This window comes from Caretta caretta, chromosome 11 (genome assembly GCF_965140235.1).
Source record: "Caretta caretta isolate rCarCar2 chromosome 11, rCarCar1.hap1, whole genome shotgun sequence".
Taxonomy (NCBI): domain Eukaryota; kingdom Metazoa; phylum Chordata; order Testudines; family Cheloniidae; genus Caretta; species Caretta caretta.
This window is the reverse complement of record NC_134216.1, coordinates 4,520,165-4,540,398: the sequence shown is the minus strand read 5'-3', so window position 1 is coordinate 4,540,398 and position 20,234 is coordinate 4,520,165. Positions and strand designations below refer to the sequence as shown.

At 45.6% G+C, this 20,234-nt stretch overlaps 1 protein-coding gene across 5 annotated transcripts in view; it reads left to right on the top strand.

The window, feature by feature from the left end:
• SMARCAL1 (SNF2 related chromatin remodeling annealing helicase 1) overlaps positions 1–20,234 on the top strand; it is a 61,554-nt gene that overhangs the window by 26,470 nt on the left and 14,850 nt on the right. For all 5 annotated transcript variants that reach the window (XM_048868621.2, XM_048868625.2, XM_048868624.2 and 2 more), the window contains 3 exons: positions 6,396–6,536; positions 17,875–18,093; positions 19,533–19,603. In XM_048868621.2, the coding sequence (XP_048724578.2) occupies positions 6,396–6,536; positions 17,875–18,093; positions 19,533–19,603 (431 nt within the window). The remainder of the gene's footprint in view (positions 1–6,395; positions 6,537–17,874; positions 18,094–19,532; positions 19,604–20,234) is intronic.

The window sequence follows — 20,234 nt, the reverse complement described above, 5'->3', positions numbered from 1 at the left end:
TTAAGCCCATTGCTTCTTGTCCTCCTTAACCTCTGAGGATAGAACAATTTTTCTCCCTCTTCCTTCTAACAACTTTTTATGTACTTGAAAACTGTTATGTCCCCTCTCAATCTTCTCTTTTCTAGACTAAACAAACCCAGTTTTTTCAATCTTCCTCATAGGTCATGTTTTCTAGACTTTTAATCATTTTTGTTGCTCTTCTCTGGACTTTCTCCAATTTAGCTACATATTTCCTGAAATGTGGCACCCAGAACTGGACACGATACTCCAGTTGAGGCCTAATCAGCATGCAGTAGAGCGAAAGAATTACTTCTCATGTCCTGCTTACAACATTCCTCTTAATAAATCCCAGAATGATATTTGCTTTTTTTGCAACAATGTTACACTGTTGACTCATATTTAGCTTGTGATCCAGTATGACCCCCTAGATCCCTTTCTGCAGTATTCCTTCCTAAGCAGTCATTTCCCATTTTGTATGTGTGCAACAGATTTGTTCCTTCCTAAGTGGAGTATATTGCATTGTCCTTATTGAATTTCATCCTATTTACTTCAGACCATTTCTCCAGTTTGTACAGATCATTTTGATCCTATCCTCCAAAGCACTTGCTCCCAGCTTGGTATCGTCCGCAAACTTTATAAGTGTACTCTAGTCTATGCCATTATCTAAATCATTGATGAAGATATTGAACAGAACTGGACCCAGAACTGATACCTGCAAGACCCCACTTGATATTCCCTTCCAGCTTGACTGTGAACTGCTGATAACTACTCTCGGGGAACGGTAGGTCAACCAGATATGCACCCACCTTATAGTTGCTCCATCTAGATTGCATTTCCTTAATTTGTTTATGAGAAGGTCATGTGAGACAGTATCAAAAGCCTTACTAAAGTCAAGATATACCACATCTACTGCTTTCTCTCCCCAACCCCCCAATCCACAAGGCTTGTTACCCTGTCAAAGAAAGCTGTTAGGTTGAGTCTTGACAAATCCATGCTGACTGTTACTTTTCACCTTATTATCTTTTAGGTGTTTGCAAATTGATTGCTTAATTATTTGCTCCATTATCTTTCCGGGTACTGAAGTTAAGCTGACTGGTCTGTAATGCTGCGGGTTTATAGATGGGCACTATATTTGCCCTTTTCCAGTCCTCTGGAATCTCTCCCATCTTCCATGACTTTTCGAAGATAATTGCTAATGGCTCAGATATCTCTTCAATCAGCTCCTTGAGAATTCTAGGATGATTTTCATCAGGCCCTGGTGACTTGAAGACATGTAACTTGTCTAAATAATTTTGTCTAAGTAACTTGTTCTTTCCCTATTTTAGCCTCTAATCCTACCTCATTTTCACTGTCATTCACTATATTAGACGTCCAATTGCTACTAACCTTTATGGTGAAAACTAAAACAAAAAAGTCATGTAGAATTATGCCATTTCCACCTTTTCTGTTATGTTTCTTCCCCGCACCCCTTTGAGTAACAGGCCTACCCTGTCCTTTGTTGTCTTCTTGCTTAGCATGTTTTCTGGTTACCTTTTATGTCTCTAGCTAGTTTAGTCTCATTTTGTGTCTTGACCTTTCTAATTTTGTCCCCACATCTTTGTATTATTTGTTTATATTCATCCTTTGTAATTTGACCTAGTTTCCGCTTTTTGTAGGACTCTCTTTTGAGCTTCAGATAATTGAAGATCTCCTGGTTAAGCCAGGGTGGTCTCTGGCCAGACTTCCTGTCTTTCCTACGCAGTGGGATAGTTTGCTCTTGTGCCCTTAATAATGTCTCTTTGAAAAATTGCCGGCTCTCTTCAACTGGTTTTCCCCTTAGACTTGCTTCCCAGGGGATCATAGAAGATTAGGGTTGGAGGAGACCTCAGGAGGTCATCTAGTCCAATCCCCACCTCAAAGCAGGACCAACCCCAAATTAATCATCCCAGCCAAGGCTTTGTCAACTGGGTCTTAAAAACCTCTATGGATGGAGATTCCACCACCTCCCTAGGTAACCTATTCCAGTGCTTCACCACCCTCCTAGTGAAATAGTTTTCCCCTAATATCCAACCTAGACCTCCCCCACTGCAACTTGAGACCATTGCTCCTTGTTCTGTCATCTGCCATCACTGAGAACAGCCTAGCTCCATCCTCTTTGGAACCCCCCTTCAGGTAGTTGAAGGGTGCTATCAAATCCCCCCTAACGCGTCTCTTCTGCAGACTAAATAAGCCCAGTTCCCACAGCCTCTCCTCGTAAATCATGTACTCCAGCCCTCTAATAATTTTCGTTGCCCTCCGCTGGACTCTCTCCAATTTGTCCTCACCCCTTCTGTAGTGGGGGGACCAAAACTGCCAAAACAGGCCCCCATCTTGCAGACATCTGAAAATGTGCACCACCTTACTCACATGAGTGAAATCAGTGAGCCTATTCATGAGAGTAAAGCTACACATGTGCTCAACTTTGCAGGATCAAGGTTACAAGGGAGGAAGTGGAAGCAGACATCTGTTTTACACCATAGGAATCTTTGGCTAGAACAATTTTTTTAAAGTCTTATTTCTCAGTCTCTAACAGAGTTCTTCACTGATGACACACCGTGATGCTTCTGAAACCCGTTCATGTTCCATTGAGACCTTCCCCAGTTCCCACTGCCTTGTGATATCACATGCAATTACAGAAGAACAAAACATGTAACATTTTGACTTTTGGGAGGAAGTGGAATCATTTTCAGCAGGGGTCCCCAGGAGAATCCTCCGTGGACGAAGTGGTGGAGTTTCAGTCTGTCCCAGCAGTTTGTTTTCTCTCTGTTGTACATTTCCCCTGTATCTTCATAGTTTTAGACAATTTGATAGTATATGCATTGTTTATCAGTTATAAACCATGAAGAAAGAGGCTGGGGGTGGGCCTATAGGGTATTATGGAAGTCCTGAAGCTACATGTAGCTGTAACTGCAGTAATCTGTGTGTGCGCTCATTTCAAAAGGAATGTTTAGAAGAGAGAAATAGGTCAGAGTATATTAGCTAGTGCTTAAACTTGAAGGTAATGGAGAGCAAAAAAGTCCTCTTTCCAGTGGAGAACAGCTAGCTCCTTTCCCATAGGCATTCTGAATCCATGGGGATAGAATAAATTAAATTAAAAATCATCACACTCCTGTCTGCAGGAACCTTCAATCTCAGGGGCCGAGAGAGAGAGAACCTTGTTTTGGAATCACAGAAGACTTTGGCCCTCCAGGCTTATGCTAGATCTTCGGTTCTGGTTTCAAGAGCTTGTGATTTCCCCCCCCTCCCCCCCCCGTCTTCCCATCCTACCACAGCCAAATTCAACCACTGCCATTAAAAAAAAATTCTCTTTATTTTGGTATCAATTATACATACTAGGGGGAAAAAAATCACTTGCAATATTTATATTTGTGGGATTCTGACTTCAGGCTAGTCCTGATACAACCCGGGCACAATCCAGAGAACTGTCTGATTGGAATAGAGAAACCTATTCTCGAAAGCCGCTTCAGCCACTGCCCGTATCTTTCCCCTTCAACAAGTCTCATCTCTCTCAGGCGATTGTCTTCTGCATTAAAATTGTCATCAGATTCTTCATTTGCGTCAGGATAATATTCTTTATATGTTAATCCGCTCAAGAGGACAGAGTAAGCAAGAACTGGGGACTTCAGTAACTGTACATCCAGCCCCAGCGTTGATGAAGGGAAAAGGTATCAGCCTGTTAGTGTATGGCAGGGCTCATTCTGTGAAATTCATTTAGCACACAGAGAGCCATTGTATGCAAATGAGGCTCTTTGCATGTTCAGTTAGTTCTTCGTGGCATAACCTCCCCCTTTCTGCACTTGGAAGCAGTTGGGTGCTGTGTTTTGACCTCTAAGCTGAGTACCTGGTGCAGGGTGGGAAACACTTCATAAATTAGTCCTGGTGAAGTAACTTTTGGAAATGTTGCCAAACCTATGGAACTCTTCTAATGACGTGTGGGGCATCCTTTGTAAAGTACTTTGAGATCTACAGATAACAGAATATCAGGGTTGGAAGGGACCTCAGGAGGTCATCTAGTCCAGCCCCCTGCTCAAAGCAGGACCAATCCCCAACTAAATCATCCCAGCCAGGGCTTTGTCAAGCCTGACCTTAAAAACTTCTAAGGAAGGAGATTCCACCACCTCCCTAGGTAACGCATTCCAGTGTTTCACCACCCTCCTAGTGAACAAGTTTTTCCTAATATCCAACCTAAACCTCCCCCACTGCAACTTGAGACCATTACTCCTAGTTCTGTCATCTGCTACCACTGAGAACAGTCTAGATCCATCCTCTTTGGAACCCCCTTTCAGGTAGTTGAAAGCAGCTATCAAATCCCCCCTCATTTTTCTCTTCCGCAGACTAAAAGATGAAAGGCTAGATAAGATCTAGATATTATTATTATAAGCCTTATGACTACCTTCTTGGATAGATAAGGGCTTCAGGACAGGGTGCAGGTTCCCAATGAACAAGGCACCAAGTCTGGCTTCCCTTGCACAGTTTCCCAAGGACAGAGCTGCAAGAATAGCAACAGAGAGTGTGGGGAGGAGAATGCCAGTCTGGAAGGTTAGGATCCAGATGCTGAGCGGCGTTTTATCTAAAGCTGTGTCAACCTGGCATGGGCAAGGACCCCCAGCGGGCCAGCCTTTACTTCACCGTGGTCTTCCGGGGATATTTAGTTGGTGGTTCCTTCATGGAGCTGTGAGCGCGGGCGTACGGCTGGCACAGTTCATGGATGTCCCAATGCCTGCCCTTTCTGCAGTGATTAGGAGACCCTGGCCCATGCCTGCCCCCAGTGCGACATGTTGCAGCCCCTCTTTCAGCTCCTTCAGAACCTCCTGCTTAGGGTGTGGTTGCACGTGACCTTGTCAACCTCCTGCTGGCACTGGCCAAGTTGGTCATCCATCAGTCCAGGAGAGGGAAGCTCAACAGAGAGGTTCTCTGTGAGTATGGGGCCTACTTTTGGCTCTCTGGGCAGAGTTCCTCTGGGGTGCGTCCACTGACTCCTTTGTCAGGGGTTCTTTACTTAGTGTCACCAACTGGTACTCTCGTTTTGAACCTTTGACCTCTACTCCTGTCTCTGTTTTATCGTTTGTTGTCCCACTGAATCAGATGTGCTCTGTGCCCCCTCCCTCAATTGAGGTGGCTGGCCTTCTGTTTATTCACTTTATTAAAAACCTGCTTTTTATGTTAGTGAGACTTTTCTGACCTTAGCTGTGACCACATCTCCCACTCGGATCTGCCTAATAAGGGAAAAAAATCCCACTTACTTCGACTTCAGCCTATAAATATCTGACAAAGAACTGCTGAATTAATTTCCGGTAACTGATAAGTGAGCCCTTCTTCCTCCAGACTTGGTCAGCGAGTGAATGAGTCAGTCCAGTGAATAGATTTGGGCGACTGGTAGATCTCGCTGAAACGATAAAAGAATTTCATTTTCTTTTTCATATCAGTGTGAACGAGCTTTCAGTATAGATGTCATTCAAGAATCTCTTTGTATTTTAATGATCCTGCATTAAAGCATGCAGGAAATTGCAAGGCATGTGTAATTTAACTATTGTCTGTGAAATTATAGCAGTGGAAATTCATAGCTCTTTTGCAATAAGGGGATTAGCTGTTATTGGAGGTAAGAGGGCAAAAGTGCAACTTGAGGATTTTATGTTTATAAAATAGAATTTCTCTTCCCTTTGTGAATCTTTTTATTTTAAAGTACTGACTTTTCCCATTTGATTTATTGCATGCAATTTTCCTGCATGACTGTTGTTTATTAACTATTAGGTTTTGACATCTAACAGGCTGCTAATAGAGCCACCAAGATTGGCAGGTTGGCCTCTTCTAGCCCTGAATCAGGCAGTATAATTTGCCTCTTACAGTTTTGTGTTTTGTTTTTTTTTTCAGTCAGAAACTTTTCTTGTCCCCCTGCCTCACTTTTGTGTGTGCAGGACAGAGTATATTTATGGCTTGTTGCGGCATGCTTCTTGCAACAGAATTTATTCTGAAAGCGAGGATGCGCCTTAGAGGTGTGTGAAGCCTTCCTGTGAGATCTGATGCTGATGGGAGTGTTGAGCCCGGGATAAGATTTGAACATGCATGGGGGCGAATGCCAGTTGCCAAAGTGCTGAAATAAAAATAGACTTCCCTTTACCTTTGAAACCAGGGCTGACAGTGCGTTGTACTCCCCGCTGTGGAGATCGGAAGCCCTTGTCCTCAGACCATCTTGACATAGCAAAGGCCAGGAGTGTTTTGAAGATGATGCACTCCTTCCTTAGGAGAGTTGAAACAATTGCACTTGACCTTTGTTTTGTGGGTGAGATTTATGGTTCGCAGAAGCTGCTTAAGTGATTTCCTAAACTCTGCTTGTGTTTTTATCTGTATAACAATCGTGTTCAATTTTGTTTTTGCAGGCTGCCAAAAGAGTGATCTTGCTGTCGGGAACTCCTGCCGTGTCACGCCCCGCGGAGCTTTATACGCAGATTGCGGCTGTCAGACCAACTTTCTTCCCTCAGTTCCATTCCTTCGGACTCCGCTACTGTGATGCCAAGAAGGTACTGGAGTGTATTATCTGTGAGATGCTAGCCTAGTGCATGTTCATGTGATCACAAACAGCTGTACAGATCTGGCAGGCTACTTATTTCTTTGCCAAAGTGGAGACCCTCACCCCACTTCTGCTCCTGCTGTGTGTAGCCTCTGCCTGTAATTTTAGGAAGAGTCTCTTCTCTTCCTCACAGCAGTGTTTTGAAAGCTCTCATACTGTGAAGCATTTTGTGCTGCGTGTAAACTGTGTACTTGGGCTGGGGGGAAGCAAAGCTACTCAATTAAAATCTGCCTCAGTGAGACCCTGCCTTAAAAGACCAAAAGGCAAATCAGTCATCACAGCAGTAAGCAAGTCTGATATGAGAGGCTCTGACCCTGTGGTGTCCGACTGTGATGAGCGGCTGCCGGTTTGGGCTGACCATCTGGAAACCAATTTCTAGTCCCATGTATGTTAATGCTAGTTTTTAACAGCCTGAGGAACTTTATGGTTTGAGCACTGGAGCCCTGCTTTTGCAAAGTCCAGAGGCAGGGGAGCAATGGAGACTATAAGCCACCTTTGTGCTCCACCCTCTCCTGATCTTGGGACCGCCTGGCTGGGGCCTGGCATGTATTAGAATAGTCTAAAGGCTGCCTAAATTTATGCCAGCTGCCTCTGGCTCCCAAGGGCCATTATAGCAGCTATGGATCAATCAGTCACAGCCATGCTGGCAGCCAGGAGGGGTGTGGAGTAGGAGCCGCAACAGCAGCTCTATGCCACTTGCTATACAAGGGGAATTATCTGGTGCCTGGATGCATAAGGTTCAGGGCTGCTGTGTGCTGGTGGAGCTGGTCTTTGTAGTAACCTGGTTATTTCTTTGGCTCATGAGATGACCAGGCCCTGATGATTTTTTTAATTGGTCTGGTAGGTGCAGAGACAGGAGCCAATGTCACTGCTAAATCCTGAAGCAGAATAAGAAAGTGAATTGAGTTGAGCAACAGGAGTCTTCTATGCCAGCGTATCTTTCATGTTAACTTTTTGCGTCCCCCAAAATATATATTTGTAATACTTAGCTCTTGGTATAGAGAATCATGGTTTAGTGGCGTGAACACAGGACTAGGGGCCAGGAACACCTGAGTTCTAATCCAGGCTTTTACATGGATTCCCTCTGGAGCCCTGGTCAAGTCACTTAACTTTTCTGTGCTGCGGCTTCTATAAAATGGAGATAATAGCTTCTTCCCTCCCATAAGGGTTTGTGGAGATCAAACCACTGCAGGAGCAGTAGAAGATAACCCGTGTGGGTGCTAAATGTCATCCCTATAAGTCATAATATGAACTATATTTGTTTTGCTTTACATGGTTTGGTATTTTGTCAGTCTTTGGAGTACCTAGCACTTAGTGGGTCCTCACCAGAGAGCTTTGTACCTGAATTCCATCCAAAGTGGCTACTGAGTCCGCATATCCTGATCATACATTTGAGAGCTATGTGTCTAATAATCAAAGCACCTACTCTCTCTTTGGGGAGAGCTTGGTGTCAGTAGGGATGCACAAGTGCCCTGCACTTGACTAGCCCATTGGCTTCAGTGGTAATGTATTGACACTGTTGATTTAACTTAAGGTCACACTACATGGGGAGTCAGGATAGCGGGCCTAGCCTCTGGTTTCTGTAAGATCCCTGCAGTAGTGTTAGCAAAGTGCAGCATACCTGGCAGAGAATGGAAACCTCCCATTTCCCCAGCCACACTAGGATCTCTCGACACACGTGTGATGGTTCTCGGGGTACCCAGGACTGAGTCACCTTGTTACCTTTAGCGAGAGGCAGTCTTTTTCTTGAGATAGTTTGGCATCAGCTCCCTGACACTGCCAGCCTTTCAGCCACTCAAGCACTCTCCTCTGGGCTTATGCGAACCCTTCCTTTGCCTTATAGGTTAACAGTAGGTGCACCCCAGTACCCTTGAATCATTCCCCTGTGATATCCACCCCTGATGCTGGCTACCCTCAAAAATACCAGGTCTGCTGTCCCAGAAGGAACAGTGTACACACTAGCTTGTAAGATTCATCTCAGGACCTGCACTTTACTTAACACCACAGCCCTGAAATATATTGATAGTGAAAACAAGAATAAGTTCATTATCAGAGTGTAGAGATTCTGGAGATGAGTGAGGATATTGGAAACAAATGGCTACATATAAAACAAAATCATAGCACAAATCTTTTTAGAGACTAAACTCAACTATCAGGTTAACCTCCTGTGTGAAGAAGTTTCTCACCCAAAGTCTTTTGCAGTGTTTTTCAACCAAGGTAAGCTCAGATCCCATTTTCGTGAATGTAAACACACTGCCCATTTAATTGATGAGGGGTGCTTTCTTTGCAATCTACATATACCCCCAAAGTTCATTCTCTGTCCTCCGAGACAGGATAACCACCTGTGGCTTGGTTTTCCTGTGTGCTGCTTCCCTGTTGACGTAACATCTCTTTGTTAATATCTGACTTTGTATGTAAATGGGCATTCATCATGTTAGTTTATGACACTTAATTTAAGTCTGGACTGAGAGAGACATTTCTTACTCCTATCTGGCTGAAAATCTGTTTTTCACTTCTGCCTTGACTTTCAAGCTGTATTTTCAGGATAGTGACATAACCCCTAGTGTAGTATCTGAACATACCGTTTGCAACAATATTAATGACCAGTGTAAACTCGGCTTTTATTTAAGTCTTCATGTGACAGTCTTTGGTGAGCCAGAATATACATATCAGAATTGGGATATTCTTGGCATTAAGGGGTTCTCGGGTTACAACGTGGAGCTCATTCAGAGGGGCACTATGCATTCAGCATATCTTTAATGTAGCTCCTTAATTCTTCCTTTCTGAGCAGCGTCAGTAGCTCTGCCAGGGGGGAAACAAGATGTGGCCTAATCTCTCTGGCTTTCTGCAGTGTGGAAAGGCTGAATGGTGGTGTGGTGTTCCATAGACCTTTGGGGTAGGGTTCCACATGACCAACTGTTGCTTCAGCTACAAGCCATTTGGATCTCAGGTTGGAGATGGAGTTGGACAAAGAAAACCGAGTTGAAGGAAATAAAATAGAGCTCCTCACGTACCTGCTAGGAGTTCAGTGGCAGGAAAATATTAAACTGGGTCTCATAAAGGTCAGTGCTTGAATCACTGTATAAATGAGCTTGCAACCTACAGTAAAACCAGCAGGAAGGGTCACCATTAATTTCAACTCTCTGTCTTAAACGGCTGCTGCCAAGCATCCCCAAGGTTTCCATTACAATTTTGTTTCATTGTGAAAGACCCACTTTTACTAGGCAGCTGAGTATTGCTGCTCCTTTAGACCGGTCGCTTGAGACAGGTGGTGCTGTCGTTAATGCTGGTGAATGATAGCAGTGACTGCAGTGAGCCTAGAAAGAATTCAGTCAGCCATTCTGCAAAGAACAAGAGGCGCTTTGTAACTGGAAAGCAATGTAGATGAGATGTGAGGGAACCGAATGAGATTTCTGCATATTAGGATCGTAAGTAGTCCATGAAGACGGTGGGGGACAGGGCAGGAAACCTGGGGGAAGTTTGTTGATCTGATATAAAATGACAGTGCGATTTTGATTGTTCGGTTATTTTCTCTTGGTGTCAGGCTGGCTTTGGTGTAAATCTCTGTAGTGAGAATAATTCTGAAGGTGCTGAGGAGAGGAGGCAGAGCCTACAATCGGGAAGGGAAGCCTCTGAGGATGCAGGATTTTGGTAGTTCTGAGCTGACTTGCCCTCCTCAACCTGAACAGTGTGCCTGACCAGAAGGGGCCCTTCCCTTCAGAGCACAATAGGGCAAATTAAGAACAGATCAGTTTGACCTACTTTTAATGGGCGTGTTTTGTCTGTGAGAGTGGAACTTAATACATGGCCTGCAGCCACGCCTCCCTTACGGTACGTGCTCTTTGGACCTCACAAGGTCGGCACGGTCAGGCCTGGTTAGTACTTGGATGAGAAACCTCAAAGGAAAATAGCCAGATGTTGCAGGTCAGGATGGAGCCAGTCTCTCAGTATAGCACTGGGGGTGCTATGCTGCAGGTATGCAGACTGCTGCGCTGGGCATCGCAAAATGGGGAAGAGATGGCCAGCCCTCTGTGGAGATAGAGGTGGTTAGGGACTATTTAGAAAAGCTGGACGTGCACAAGTCCATGGGGCCGGACGAGTTGCATCCGAGAGTGCTGAAGGAATTGGCGGCTGTGATTGCAGAGCCATTGGCCATTATCTTTGAAAACTCGTGGCGAACGGGGGAAGTCCCGGATGACTGGAAAAAGGCTAATATAGTGCCAATCTTTAAAAAAGGGAAGGAGGAGGATCCTGGGAACTACCGGCCAGTCAGCCTCACCTCAGTCCCTGGAAAAATCATGGAGCAGGTCCTCAAAGAATCAATCCTGAAGCACTTGCATGAGAGGAAAGTGATCAGGAACAGCCAGCATGGATTCACCAAGGGAAGGTCATGCCTGACTAATCTAATCGCCTTTTATGATGAGATTACTGGTTCTGTGGATGAAGGGAAAGCAGTGGATGTATTGTTTCTTGACTTTAGCAAAGCTTTTGACACGGTCTCCCACAGTATTCTTGTCAGCAAGTTAAGGAAGTATGGGCAGGAAGAATGCACTACAAGGTGGGTAGAAAGCTGGCTAGATTGTCGGGCTCAACGGGTAGTGATCAATGGCTCCATGTCTAGTTGGCAGCCGGTATCAAGTGGAGTGCCCCAAGGGTCGGTCCTGGGGCCGGTTTTGTTCAATATCTTCATAAATGATCTGGAGGATGGTGTGGATTGCACTCTCAGCAAATTTGCGGATGATACTAAACTGGGAGGAGTGGTAGATACGCTGGAGGGGAGGGATAGGATACAGAAAGACCTAGACAAATTGGAGGATTGGGCCAAAAGAAATCTGATGAGGTTCAATAAGGATAAGTGCAGGATCCTGCACTTAGGACGGAAGAACCCAATGCACAGCTACAGACTAGGGACCGAATGGCTAGGCAGCAGTTCTGCGGAAAAGGACCTAGGGGTGACAGTGGACGAGAAGCTGGATATGAGTCAGCAGTGTGCCCTTGTTGCCAAGAAGGCCAATGGCATTTTGGGATGTATAAGTAGGGGCATAGCCAGCAGATCGAGGGACGTGATCGTTCCCCTCTATTCGACATTGGTGAGGCCTCATCTGGAGTACTGTGTCCAGTTTTGGGCCCCACACTACAAGAAGGATGTGGATAAATTGGAGAGAGTCCAGCGAAGGGCAACAAAAATGATTAGGGGTCTGGAACACATGAGTTATGAGGAGAGGCTGAGGGAGCTGGGATTGTTTAGCCTGCAGAAGAGAAGAATGAGGGGGGATTTGATAGCTGCTTTCAACTACCTGAAAGGGGGTTCCAAAGAGGATGGCTCTAGACTGTTCTCAATGGTATCAGATGACAGAACGAGGAGTAATGGTCTCAAGCTGCAGTGGGGGAGGTTTAGATTGGATCTTAGGAAAAACTTTTTCACTAAGAGGGTGGTGAAACACTGGAATGCGTTACCTAGGGAGGTGGTAGAATCTCCTTCCTTAGAGGTTTTTAAGGTCAGGCTTGACAAAGCCCTGGCTGGGATGATTTAACTGGGAATTGGTCCTGCTTCGAGCAGGGGGTTGGACTAGATGACCTTCTGGGGTCCCTTCCAACCCTTATATTCTATGATTCTATGTATGGCCTTTTTAGCTGACTCAACCAAGGTCCTGGCCATTTTTGGTTCCTTTGCATTCCTCGCAATAGTAAGGCTTTTGGCCCGGTGTCCTGGCCAGATTCCAGTTTTGGTAACTGTTCTGCCTCCCTAAAAATTCCTCTTCTCAGTTTCGACTGGAAGTGGTGGGGGGGTTTACTAGTGGTGGGGTCCTAAGCTGCTGGTGTGGCATTGCTGTGCACTGTTGAAACAGATGCTTCTTAAAACCGCAGAGGCAGCTAGGTTGTGGCGGTGAGTGGAATTAAACGAAGCAAGAGAGAGTTTGAAAAGTGTCTTGAAACCCGTTGGAATGGAAGGTGCTATATAAATGAGTTGTTATTAATAAACCCTGTTGTAATGGTTACATTAAACAAAAATTGACAAACCTGAACCATTTAATTTAAAATAAAATCCTGGCAATTCAGGATTTAAAAAGAATTGATTTAGTTTCGTGACAGAAACTTACAAATCTCTGGCAGATGCAATAAGAAAAGATATAAAACAAGAGTTTTATTGGCTTATGATCCAGTTCCTTGGCACCTCTGCTTTTAAAACTGCAACAAATGAAATGTCATCTGTTTTGTTTACAAGCTCAACTCAACTCAGTTTCTTGAAGTAGAGGCTGTGAAGCCATTTTTCAAACTGTTTGAGGTTGGCAAATAACAAATAAAAAAATTAAATAATGTCTAGATCAGCATGTGCTCTGCATTTGTAAGGGTTTGGCAGCTTCTGTTAATGCGGTAATAAATTTACTAACTTGAGTGAGATGCTTTAACACTTTGATAAGAAATTCACAGTTGATGTATTTGTTCTGGGATATTATGGCCCAAAGCCAGATGTGTGTGTCGGTAGAATAAACTTGTATTCATTTTTTCCTCTGTCTTTCAGTAGAAGACATCAAAGTATGTTTTAATAATTCTAGTAATAGACTAGTTTTATACACCATGTCCTATTAAACATATTACCATCATGTTCTCATGTTAACTTTATATTTTTTTAGAATGACTTTTTAAATTTTCAGTTTTCTAGAAATGACCCATCAGAACTCACTGCTAGGATTAGTTATTAAAATTCATGTATAGATATGATATAGCGATAAAGTTACATAGTCAAGGGGCCTTATTTGCTACTGTGTGACTCCAGTGTGATGCCGACGTAACACCATTGAAATCAGTTGTGCAACACTGGCATCTTCATTGGCTAACTGTCAACGGAGCAGGTACAATGTGATCAGTAGTAACGCGTGATGATTACGGCAGCATCCTTTTCTTTCCTACCCCTGTGCTTCTACCCGAAGCAGCGTCATCCACCTCCAGATGCCATAAAGGACTTCAGTGTTTATGGCCCACCTGATTCCATCCCATCCCAGATCTTATACCCCTCTCCTCTCATCATAGCATCTGTGTGTCTTCCAGTCATGCAGTAAGCAATATAACCTACATCTGTCATATGTGGTTCATTCTCTCTCTCTCCGTCTCTTCACCCCCCCCCACCCACCTGGGGGAGAATTGTGTGTGGAGTGTTTTATTTTGGTAGGGTTTTTTTTAAATGAACATGCTAGTCTCTGTGTGTGTTTAGAGAGGGTAGGTTGAAGAAGTGTGCCTGACACTTGGGGCGGAAGATGTGGGGTTTGTGATGGACCTTAGTTTCTTAGCTTGTAAGCGCCTTGGGGCAGGGACTACCTTTCTATTCCGTTTGTACAGAACCCAGCACAATGGGGTCCATGACTGGGGCTCTTGAATGCTACAGTAATTATAATATAAATTTGTTATAGTCAGATAATAAGACAGAAAATTATCATATTGCCTCTATATAAATCCCACATCTTGAATACTGTGTTCAGATGTGGCCAACCGATCTCAAAAAAGATATATTGGAATTGGAAAAGGTTCAGAAAAGGGCAACAGAAATGTTTAGGGGTATGGAACGGCTGCCATATGAGGAGAGATTAATAAGACTGGGACTTTTCAGCTTGAAAAGAGATGATTAAGGGGGGATATGATAGAGGTCTATAAAATCATGACTAGTGTAGAGAAAGTAAATAAGGAAGTGTTATTTACTCCTAACATAAGAACTAGGGGTCACCAAATGAAATTAATAGGCAGCACGTTTAAAACAAACAAAAGGAAATATTTCTTCACACAATGCACAGTTAACTTGTGGAACTCCTTGCCAAAGGATGTTGTGAAGGCCAAGACTATAACAGGGTTCAAAAAATAACTAGATATGTTCCTGGAGGACAGGTCCATCAATGGCTATTGGGCAGGGATGGTGTCCCTAACCTCTGTTTGCCAGAAGCTGGGAATGGGTGACAGGGGATGGATCACTTGATGATTACCTGTTCTGTTCATTCCCTCTGGGGCACCTGGCATTGGCCACTGTAGGAAGACAGGATACTGGGCTAGATGGACCTTTGGCCTAACCCGTAGAGCCATTCTTATTTTCTTAAGTTCTATGTTGTTACGTTCATAGTCCAGCCTCTGAGGAAGCTGGAGTGGACCTCCATTCCTGAGGTTTAGGATCTTTTAGAGATGCTGGGCCTGGGTTATTGAGCACCTTGAAGGTAAGGACTCAGACCTTGAGTTGACTTCTTGGCTCCTCTCTAGAAACCACTGGCGAGAGTGAGAATCGGTGCTGATCACAGTCATGATTTTGTACAAACAGCTTTCAATATTTTTTAAATTGAAAGTAAATAAGTAACAAATAGAATATGGCTCCATTTGTGATCCGTTTCGACAGAAGTCTCTGCTCGCTGTCCCTGTAATAAATCCGCCCCAGTGCTAGAACAGCAGAGCAGAATTGTATGGGAGTTCTGCTGAGATAAAGCAACTCTTTGTTGAAATTCCATTTACAATGTTCTGTTTAATTTTGGTCACCACATTATGTAAAATTAAATGTTGTAGCGACTTAACATGATGCAAAGAAGGGCACCAAGGCTGATCCCAGAATGAAAGACTATAAGCCCTGAAGTAAGTTTAAAAAACCCTTTGCTTATGTAGCCTGAAAAAGGGAAAATGTTCTGAGGCATTTTAGTTGGAGAATATATCAATTTTAATGGTGTTGGTTGTCAGCTTAGTTGTTCTCCGCTGAAGCAGATAAGAGAACAATATGGTGTGACATTCAGGAAAGCACATCCAAAGCCGTCTTCAAAATCACATTTCCAAATACACCATGCTCCAGTCTGAGAAGAAATACTGATGATTGCACTGAGAGCTTTACATCTTCAGATCACTTCTCAAACATTAACTCTTTCACCTTCACACCCACACCCCCCGCCCAGAGAGGCAGGGAATTGCATTTGATATTATTGTTGGTGTGTGTTGTTTTAGTACAGTGCAATGGGAGTACATGCAGCTTTACAGACAAATAGACAGGACCCTACCCTGAGGATCCTACAACCTAAATTACATTTTATATGGTGAAGGATGCTGATAAAGATTGGGAGGGGGAGTGAAAGGACAATGGTTATAGCAGAGATGAGCTTGATGTTAGGAATACAGCTTGTTCTTTTCTTCCTGTACACCAGATCTGGGAGGATATGCTAAGCATAGTGGTAGCTTCGACTGGGAGAAGGAAATAAAGGGAGCGTTAAGGCAAGCTGCCGTGGCAGAATAGATGCCATGAGTGCAAGGTTCCTGGAGAATGAGCTGATTTATGCTGAGACATGACCAAATATAGTTGCACCTGCTTCCTGCAAGCTACATGGAGGCCTCTGAGCCAGACTTCGCAGTAGCAGAAGTAGGTGCGGTGGTGTACATCACACATCAGGTGTAAGCTGATCAGGAGAAAGGCAAAGTGGGGAGATGTGCTGATTCAGCATTCAGTGGGTGTGCAAGACAATTTACATGCTGAGGGTCTGGAATTAGGAGGAAAAACAAATGTGCCTCCACCCACCCCCCTGATACTGGACACAGGCGGAGGTGCCCAACCCCCCACCCCCTTCCCCCCCAGCTTCTGCCCCCCAACCTGAGACCTCTACGACCACCAGTGATGCACGCAGAGTTGAGATGCACTGGCCTGGTGAAAGACGTTGCCCCTCTGGTGGTTGCTCAGTCTGGATTTCTGGCCTGGTGAGCAGTGGCAGATTTAGGGTTAGTGGGGCCTGTGCACAGCTTCATTTTCACACACACCCCTCGGGACCCAGCCAAGAAAAAGAACATTCTCTCTTATCTATTCCCCCCCTCCCCCAATTGTACATTCTTTTTTTCTTCATCCTCCTATATTATCACTAATGGGAAGTAAATGAAAATAAAGTGAGGTACTTTGATTGGGGTAGGGGGTTGGGGGGCAGGCTCTGGGAGGACGTTTGGGGGCAGGCTCTGGGTTGGGGTGAGGGGTACAGGCTCTAGAAGGAAGTTTCGGTGCGGGGTGCAGGCTCTGGTCTGGGGCAGAGGGTTGTGGCGTGGAAGGGCGGGAAGGGGGGCAGTGCTTACCTCAGGCGGTGCGACTCCCTAAACGACCGGCACACACACCTCTCCGGCCGTGGCTCCTAGGCAGGGCGGGCCAGAGGGTCTCTGCGCGTCGCTGCCTGCAGGTGCTGCCCCTGCAGCTCCCGTTGGCCGCAGTTCCCAACCAATGGGAGCTGGGGAGTCGGCACTCAGGGCGGGGGCAGCGTGTGGAGACACCCCCCCCCCCCCCCCGAGGCCGCAGGGACATGCTGGCCGCTTCTGGGAGCGAAGCGGTGCAGAGGGAGGGAGGCAGAGCGGGCAGGGAGCCGCCTTAGCTCTGCTGCGTTGCTGCTGGCACGTCTCTGCACGCCCCTTTGGGGGTGTGGGGCAGCGGGTCTCCGTGCATTGCCTGGGGTGAGGCAGCGTGCAGAGCCACCTTCCCCCCGCCAGGGCGCACAGAGACGTGCCAGCAGACGGCCGCTTCTGGGAGCAGCGTGGGGTCACCAACCGTGGCATGCAGGCAGCCTGCCTGCCTGAACCCTGCTGCGCCGTCAGCCCGGGACTCAGGGGCAGGTTGTCAGATATTTGTCCTGCATTTTGGGGGCCCCCCTGTCGTTGGGGGCCCCGTGCCACCGCACGGTTTGTTTCATGGTAAATCTGCTCCTGCTGGTGAGGTGCTGCTCCTCCAGCTACTTCACCTGCCCTTGGGACCCCCACAGTGTTCGCCTCAACTCCCAGGCTAGCAGGGTCTGTCACGATCCTGTTCCCGGGCTCTCTCTCACCTGCATCCAGTGCAACATAGTCCTCTTTCCTTCCACCAATGCCCCTTCATGCACTACAGCCAAGATGGTGCCCCTGCCTTCTACCTCCTCCTGACGGTCATGGAATCTCCTGGCTTCATGCCCCTCTCAACCACTGACCTTCTAGTCGTCTCTGAGCACCTTCCATGTAAAAGCAATAGCCATGCCCCTAATGGACTTCATGGAGTCTCTGGTATTTTCAGGGGCAATAGGCTGCTTGGAGTAGGGCTTTCATGGTAAGAACTGGAGGGCAAATTGGCCTGTCAGTGTTATGAGTGTCATTCTTACCGTGGAAAGGCTTTTTCAAAGGAGGAAGGCTTTGCAGCATTTCCTGAAGACAGGCAGACTCTGGATTCTCCTGTTCTCCTGTGGAAGTTTGTTCCCTAGCCAGATCCCCTTGACCGAGAATGACTTAAAGGCTCCTGTGGCTTTTGTTGCTGATGATCATGGTTTGCTTTTCCCCAGATGCCATGGGGCTGGGACTACTCCAGATCTTCCAACCTAGGAGAACTGAAGCTTTTGCTTGAAGAATCTGTCATGATCCGCCGCCTGAAATCAGACGTGCTCTCCCAGCTTCCAGCAAAGCAACGCAAAATGGTAGTGGTGGCTCCTGAAGGCATGAATGCAAAGACCAAGGCTGAGCTGGCTGCCGCTGCAAAGGACATGGTCAAAGGATACAGAACCGTGAGTCAGAAACTGTTAACATGATGGACTGTTGGTATTTCAGGTGCTCACTTAAAAAAAAAAAAAAAAAATCCGTGGAGAGCAATTCCCAGATTCTTAGATCAGCATCAAAATGTACAGCCGACGTTCTCAAGGGTACTGTTTTAAATGGTTCTCTTGAGTATCCAAGAATGCACAACATCAATAATCATAACAGGTCAGCTTCCTCTTTCTTTAGTTTCAGCTGCTTCATCTTCTTGTCATGCTGCATATCACTCTTTCGTTTCCCCCGCCATTCGCCTTTTATCTCCTCTTCGCTCTATTTACTGTCTTTCGCTCCTCTGTATTTACTCTCCTGTCTGGCCTCATAAGCCGCACTTACCTTACAAGTGTAACCGACAGGGTTGTGAATCACAGTTGTGGCCAACTGTTTTTGTGCCTCTGTGGACAGAAAAGGCATATTATAGCCGTGTTAGAGACCTGTGCTGTTTGTCTTATAGACCTTTCTATGGTGCTTATCATCTTAGTATCGAAGCTTCTGACAGACTTCAGTTCACCCTCACAACACCTCTGCTGCTAGTCCCATTTTACAGATGGGACTCTGAGGCCTAGAGAGCGTCGTGTTGTGTCTACACTGGAGCTGGAGGCTAGCTCTGATCAACCTCCGGCACTAACGGTAGCAGCACTGCCAGCGGCAGGATGGCCTAGCCATCCTGAGTGTGTAGCTAGGGTTTCGGTCGGGACTGTGCTCTGGCAGCTAGTCTGTACCATTGCTTGGGCCGCAGCAACCGTGCTGCTATTGTTTAGCATTCTAACGCGATCAAAACTAGTTACTCAAAATTACACTTCCAGCTCCGCTGTAGATATACCTGAAATGACTTGGTCAAGGTCACGCAGAAAGTCTGTGGCAGAGCAGGGTCTCGCAAGTGCTCTGACCGCTGGACCCATCTAGTAGAGAGATCTTTGCTAAAACTTGGTTCTCTAACATGGTTATGACGCCTTTTTCTGTCCGCACCCGTAAGAAAAAAGCAAATTATGACGTGATTTGGCCACGACTGTGCTTAAATACGGCTCTGCTTGTAGTGCAGACAAAGCCCTCTATGCACAGCATCCCTTGGCGAAATAAAAAATACAATTAGCGTGAGAGAGTATTCCTTCAGTTTTCCGAACTTTAATTTTTAGATGGGGGCCAATCTACTTCTCCCCACGCTTGGGTGGTCCCCAGTCAGAGTAGAACAGGAGCAGTCCCACTGGGGTAAGCGACAGGGGCAGGATTTTGATAGCGCATGGTGAAAGATATGCCCCTCCATGTACTACGTTTTGTAAATACCAGTGTTCAGGGAGAGCCTGCTTTTCCCCAGCACAGTGCCCAATGGCAGCAGCAGATACACTGAAATGGATGACACCCAGGAGGGAAGGCAGATTTGAAATCGACATTCAGTTTTTTCCCCTCTTCACAGAAACAACAGGAGAAGGAAGCTCTACTCCTCTTCTATAACAGAACCGCAGAAGCCAAAATCCGTTCAGTCATGTAAGTTGTGTGACAGTCATAGGATCAGAAGGGACCTCAAGAGGTGGTCTAGTTCAGTCCCCTGCGCTTAAAGCAGGACTAAGTATTATCTAGACCGTCCCTGGCAGGTGTTTGTCTAACCTGTTCTTAAAAATCTCCAGCGATGGAGATTCCACAACCTCCCTAGGCAACTTATTCTGTTTGACTACTCTGTTTAACTACTACTCGGTGTTTAACTACTCTGACAGTTAGGAAGTTGTTCCTGATGTCCAACCTAAACCGCCCTTGCTGCAATTTAAGCCCATGGCTTCTACTCCTATCCTCAGAGGTTAATCCAGTGCCTCATTCTGACCTACCTAGTGAGAAGAGAGAAATTGAGCCTTTGAGATAAGATTGCAGCAAAATCAAGTGCAGCTAACAAAAAAAAAATTAATTACAACACACAGCAGTCTCTTCTTCCAAGGTCTCTCTACCTGCCCAGTCTTCAGATTTAATTCCAGATAGGTCCAAATTGGGATGTTTAGTTCCATATATAAAGCTACCCAATGTTTGGGATTAAGATCAAGTCCTCTGGTTCGGGCCTTTCTTTAGTTTAAAAGGAACAAACCAGTGCAATCATCAGTGTAAAGAGAATTTTAAAAAACGAACACTG